We start from the raw sequence: 6,000 nt of genomic DNA, 5'->3' as shown, positions 1-6,000 counted from the left end.
TTACAAACTCCTTTCCCTTCCCCTCCCCACAACAGACACCCTGTGAGGTGGGTGGGGCTGAGAGAACTCTAACACAAACTGCTCTTTTTCAAGGACAGCTGTGCCAGAGCTTGTGACTGACCCAAGGTCACATCAGCAGGTGCAAGTGGAGGAGTGGGAAATCAAACCCGGTTCTCCCAGATTAGAGTCCGCGCACTTAACCACTATACCAAAAGGAGGGCTCGTATGATTGAATACTCCTCCATTCCCTCCAAAACAGAACCCTAGTTGTCAGGGAGAAGGGTTTTATAGTCTACTGTCTCCTTGACATGCTACTTTTCTCCATTCCTGTGTGTAAAAATCTTGTTTTCCCCATAAGGGAATAATCCATCACGTGAGCCCCAATCAACTACTGAAGTGATGCAGTCCAGACTTCACTGGGAACTAGGACAAAGTCATACTGTAAACACTGGCAAGAGAAGTCAGTGCAAATGTTTAGGACTGGAATGTTTATATTTTAGATTTTGCCACGGGAACTGGAATGTTACAACTCAATACATTATCTTTTAGCCAATGGAAATAGTGGCTTGGATCCAGCTGTTATTTCCACTGACAGAAGGGATTTCTGTCAGCAGAACTGGACTTTCTCACCTCCCCATCCCACTGCAGCCCAAAATGCTGTTCCTGGGGACCGTAGTGGCCAGAGAGAGGCAAACTGGGGGTTAGTAGTAAAAAAGGGAACTGACAAAAATCACCCACCCCTTCCATTAGGAGCAGTGCAATACTGGACCCTACGCAATTCATAAGAAAGGCTTATAAAAATAAACGTTGAAAAAGGGCTGAGTGGGAGAGAGGGACACATGCTGATTTTATGTCTCAGTAAAAAGGTTTAAACAAACACTCGGTTTTAAATTTTAGTATAGTTAAATATGGAAAAAATATAAAACAAAGCAGTGTGCAATCTATTGCAAGAGTAGATGCAATTTACATGATACTAAATATTACAATTTAGAAATATGGGCCACTGCTGGTATGAAAGTCAAAACTGTAAGCTTAGGGCTGGAAAACAAGAGAAAAACAAAAGATTGAAATTGATCAACTGAAAGTCATAACATGAACTACTGACCGAATTAACAGCGGGACAAAATCTACGATCTCTTTTATTTTATTTTTTATCTTGTTTTTCCTCTAGGAAGTTCAAGGTGGCATACATGGTTCTCTCCTCTTCCATTTAATCCTCATAATCCTCTGTGGTAGATTAGGCTAAGGGAGAGCAACTGTTCCAAGGTCACCAAGAGAGCTTCACAGTTAAGCACAGACTTGAACTCCACTCCTAGTCTGACAGTCCAACTGCTATGCCACACTGGCTACTTGTGGAGATCTTTGATGCATCACAGTATATCTTTGATGACCAGTTAATAACCAATTAAAAGGCATCTCTCAAAGACTTATTTTGAGGTAGTCTTTGAGACTACCTGAAGGAGTCTCAGAGCAGTTTACAATCCATATCCCTTCCCCTCCCCACAACAGACACCCTGTGAGGTAGGTGGGGTTGAGAGAGCTCTCTCAAGAACTGCCCTTGAGAGAACAGATCTGAAAGAATTTATGACTGACCCAAGGTCACACCAGCAGCTGCATGTGGAGGAGTGGATCCTCCACATCAAACCTGGTTCTCCCAGTTTAGAGTCCGTGCTCTTACCCAAGACACTACTTTTCTTAAATCTAGAACCAGAATCAGATTGATGCCACAAAACTTCAGCTTGATGCCATAAAACAAAGGCACCCACAAGTAAGAGAAAGCTACTAAGGAATCAGCCTGTAATAAGCTTTTTAATAGACAGGATGAGATCAACTTCTGTAGTTTGGAAGTATAGCTGGAACCTATGAGTTTAATGTTTGGAAGGTGAGTTGTGTATACTGAATACCCTTTGTTTTACCTTTAAACATGCAACACATATTGTACAGTCAAGATTTCAAGGCAATGTTTCTTTTTAATTTTGCCATCAGATCACAGAACGTTTTCTTCCATTACATCTTAAAACCATTACAGCACTGCGTGTAAACACTCACTCCAGTGTAATATTCCCCAAGATGTTGTTTCCGACACAAGTTTTCTTCAAGGAAGTCTAGTCATGAAACGTGCTTGCTTTTACCCACTGCACCTATGTGCACCCAGTCAGTGGTTCTAAGCATCTTCCTCCGGAAACACTAATCTCATAACATGGCACTTCAGCTATCATCACGTCTCTTGATAATTTCTGAGTATTGGGGTGTCAGTGAATAGTGTGGCTACCAGCCATAGGCCCTTGTCCATACTGCTTTCTTCTTAAACTCAGGGACGGATCTCAAGGCCAACAGTGAAGCTAAGAGAAAACACACAAAAAAATTAACATTTGTCAATGATCCAAAAGAGAAACAGTTTAGTTTGCTTACATGGATGCGGAAAAATAGTCTAGGGCTGTTTCATTCATACTCCCCAAAGTATCATGCACCTAAAAAACAAATAATTACCTTGGATGCAGTGGAGCATTTTTTTTGTGGATGGAAGGATTTCTGTCCAGAGAGCACAACTTTCTCACCTCTCACTGCAGCCTCAATATGCATTTTGGGTTGCAGTGGAAAGGGGGAGGGGGGGAAGAAAGGCATGGTCCATGCACAGAAATCTTTTTATCCATGTAAATATTTTGTTGGATCTAACTCAATATATGGACGCACTAAGATGGTGAACATAGAAATGTTTTTACTTAATATTATGCCTGATGTAAAAGATAAGAAAGTTAAGCACTTAATTATACATATATTTACAGCAGCAAGAATTCTTTATGCTAAGTACTGGAAAAAAATCAGAGATACTAACGGAAAATGAACTTTTGACAAAAAAAAAATCTGAAACAGCCGAAATGGATATATTGTCAGACTTGTTAAAAGACCGAAGTAAACAAAAAGTGAGAGACAATTGGATACCATTTTATGACTAGGTGGAAAGAAACTTTGAAGGCCACGAATAATAAATATAACTATCATTAACTTGGAGAAACTCTAACTTGAATGGCACAGAACCTTTTTTCAGGAACCATTATAGAAGGTTTTAGCGAGCTGATTAAGCGTTACTAGCTTTAGTAAATTTTTAAAAGAAAGAGATCTGGAAACAAAGAATTAAGATGGAAAATTTGTAACAGCTTTTATATAAACTTGATGGAACTTCCCTTTATGTCTTATCCCATCCCTTGTACCCTTTCTGTCCTATGTCGTGTTAAAACCAAATTAAAATTTACATATATATATAAAAAAGATGATGAACATAAAGATCTATGTTGCAACACCAGAGATCCACCCATATGCCATTTACCAGTACTTAAACTTAGGGATTGGTCAACCTGCTTTGGGTTTCACATGTGAAGGTCCAAAAGGGTGGACTTCAAGCCTGGGCTACTCTGCAATAGAAAAAAGAGCTAACACATTCTATTAAGTTGGGTGCCTGTTTGACCTAAGCTGCTGGATGTCAACTATGTTGTGTATAGCAAAAAACATTATTTCCAAGGATGCCAGCTGCCATTGGCTAGGAATGTGTCAATTCTTAAAGGCATCTAACTACTCATCACAGATCAGGTCCCAACATTCTTAAATGCTACTCATTCTCTCTAGAGAATGTCCCCCCCCCCCACCGCCAGAGCAACCAGAAGTCTCTCTGGGTTCACCAATGAGCAAGTTACAAAGCCAAGACAGAACATTTTTAGCAACCATTTAGCCAACTTGGGAGCAAATTAATGAGTTCTAAAAACACCTTAGACATTTGAAGATGCAAGCTTGTATCCACTTGAGGCCACATGGACAGAAATAAGTTCTAATAAGCCCAGTGACTTTTACTTCTGGAGCCAGGGTATGAAGGACTAGCTTGTTCAAAATTTCAGGTCTTGCTAACTGGAATAAAAATGCCAACTAAAACTCTGATTCATACTTGAAGATGTAAATATGGCCAAAAATGTAACATAGGAAAAGGATTTCTTTGCCAGGAGGGATCTTCATAGCAACACTGTATCTCTTTCATAAATATAGGGCGTGTGTGTTTTAAAGTGACATAATACTTGTTCTGAAATATATTGCTGATATTCTTTCCACGTGAGCAAATAGAACAACAACTCAGATTCTCCAATTACCTTTCAGAAGATCTCTAGAAGACTGGGACAATGCTTCTTTCGGGCTCTCAATTATACTAAACAGCCAGTCAATAAACTAGGAATAAATTAAAAGTTAAGCATCAGAATAATTTCCTAATCAGAGTATCTTAACCTCATTGGCCCAACCAGTTCAGAAAAGAAAACCCCAATCAATGCTGTTTAGTTTGCCAAGATATCTGAGGGACAAACAATGTATTACATGTAAACGGATGCAACAGTAGTCCAACAGACCATTTTGAAACAATCCCCCCCCCCCCCCCGCTTCTGACACTGGGCATCAGGAGTGGAGAAGCTGTAGCTCTCCCGTAGCAATTTTCCTTCCACTGGAGTGGGATTTAGAAGATGGAAACAGCAAATGAGGAAAGCTTTTCTGCATTTGACTGTTTCCACCGGAAGCAGCTTTTTCATTACCATGTGATGTATAATTTGGGCCAAAAACGTCTCTCACAACATACTGACTCGATTTACATAAAGAGAGAGAGTTCCCTCCAAGAAAGTTATTAAATTACTTTACTTTTCAGTGAGGTGGGGAAACTACATCTGCCATGGTTCTCAACACAAGAATAATTTTGGCTAGCAAAACCTAGTTCAAACCATGATTTCTCTGCCTGGCCAAAGTGCACCATTGACTCTGGTTTCACTATTCAGATCTAACACTTAGCTATGGTGAACAAAACATGGTTAAGCACAAGAAACTCTATGTGGTGAACGTAATGAAAACCAGAACCAACTCAGCAGTGCAAAGTTAGCCGAGTCTTCACAGTGGTATACTCTTCTGGCTTTGATGGATACATATCTGGGAGATCATTTGCTTAGTTGCTTCCAATTGGTATTAAGATTATTTTAAGTCTCCTTTCATTAGCTGTCTCGTAATGGAGTAGTACAGAAAAACCAAACACTGTAACAAACAGAAACCAAACAGAAAAACAAGCACTGTGGGGTTATTTAGAATTTCTACACAAGCCTAGATATGACTGGTATAAGTGACATGCCATTAATGAAACCCTTCTCATTTCAGATTCTCTCATGTTAAGTTTTGGTGCTGTGATTTTCAACTGGAAGGCAGGTCACCTCCAGTCATTTGAAGTCTGTAAACTTTTGACAGCTGGCATCAAAGCTTATGACATTCATAAGCTTGAACTCACTGGAGGTTTTAGGGATACGGAACCTCCATCTGAGCAAAAAAATAGTAAATGACCAGTTGTGCTACTGGCAAAAGTATTTTCTGGACAGATATTGGATGAAAAATGTGCCATATATGAAGTCAGACCAAAGTGTCATAATTCAAACAATGAAAATATCAGCAATTTTGCTTGCCCGATGCATGCAGACCTACTCAACTTCAATAATTTGTCATGATAATCTACAGTAAACCGTGTCCAATTCCCACATGAATAGGAACTTTAGCTTATGTAAGTGATATGTAAAGCAAGTAAACGGTTAGCTATCTCTATATTTTCCCTTTTTAAGTCCCACCTCTGTGCTTGTCCTTTTCATTTAATTCAGCTCAGCAGCTCATTAGGTTTTCCTTACTTTGAAGCTTAAACTGGTGGGGAATCTAGTGCAGGGTCGTTTCAGTGACGGACATGAACTTTTGACTTCATTACAAAAGGAAATCCATTTCAAGCCCCTCCCTTATTTAGTAAAAACAAGCTGGGGCCCTTATTTAGTTATAACAAGGGGGCATCTTGTTTCCCCCTCCCCAATTACTTCCCCTTTCCCTTCTCCATAACTTCCCCTAGTTCCATACTTCCTTGTCTCCTTCCCACATGCTAGCCAATCAATCTTTATTTGCCTCTCCTGTCGTCACCTTTCCTTTCTTCCCTCCTGCGGCAGCCTTTCC

At 39.9% G+C, this 6,000-nt stretch overlaps 1 protein-coding gene across 1 annotated transcript in view; it reads right to left on the bottom strand.

Moving 5' to 3' along the window:
* Positions 1 to 1,891: 1,891 nt before the first annotated feature.
* FOCAD (focadhesin) overlaps positions 1,892 to 6,000 on the bottom strand; it is a 175,828-nt gene continuing 171,719 nt past the window's right edge. The window contains exons 43-44 of the mRNA XM_015408559.1: positions 4,137 to 4,212; positions 1,892 to 2,342 (exon numbers count right to left, since the gene is read on the bottom strand). Of these exons, the coding sequence (XP_015264045.1) occupies positions 2,269 to 2,342; positions 4,137 to 4,212 (150 nt within the window). The 3' untranslated portion in view covers positions 1,892 to 2,268. The remainder of the gene's footprint in view (positions 2,343 to 4,136; positions 4,213 to 6,000) is intronic.

This window comes from Gekko japonicus, unplaced genomic scaffold (assembly GCF_001447785.1).
Source record: "Gekko japonicus isolate JY-2015 unplaced genomic scaffold, Gekko_japonicus_V1.1 scaffold1344, whole genome shotgun sequence".
Lineage (NCBI taxonomy): Eukaryota > Metazoa > Chordata > Lepidosauria > Squamata > Gekkonidae > Gekko > Gekko japonicus.
This window is presented reverse-complemented; position numbering and strand designations above follow the sequence as displayed.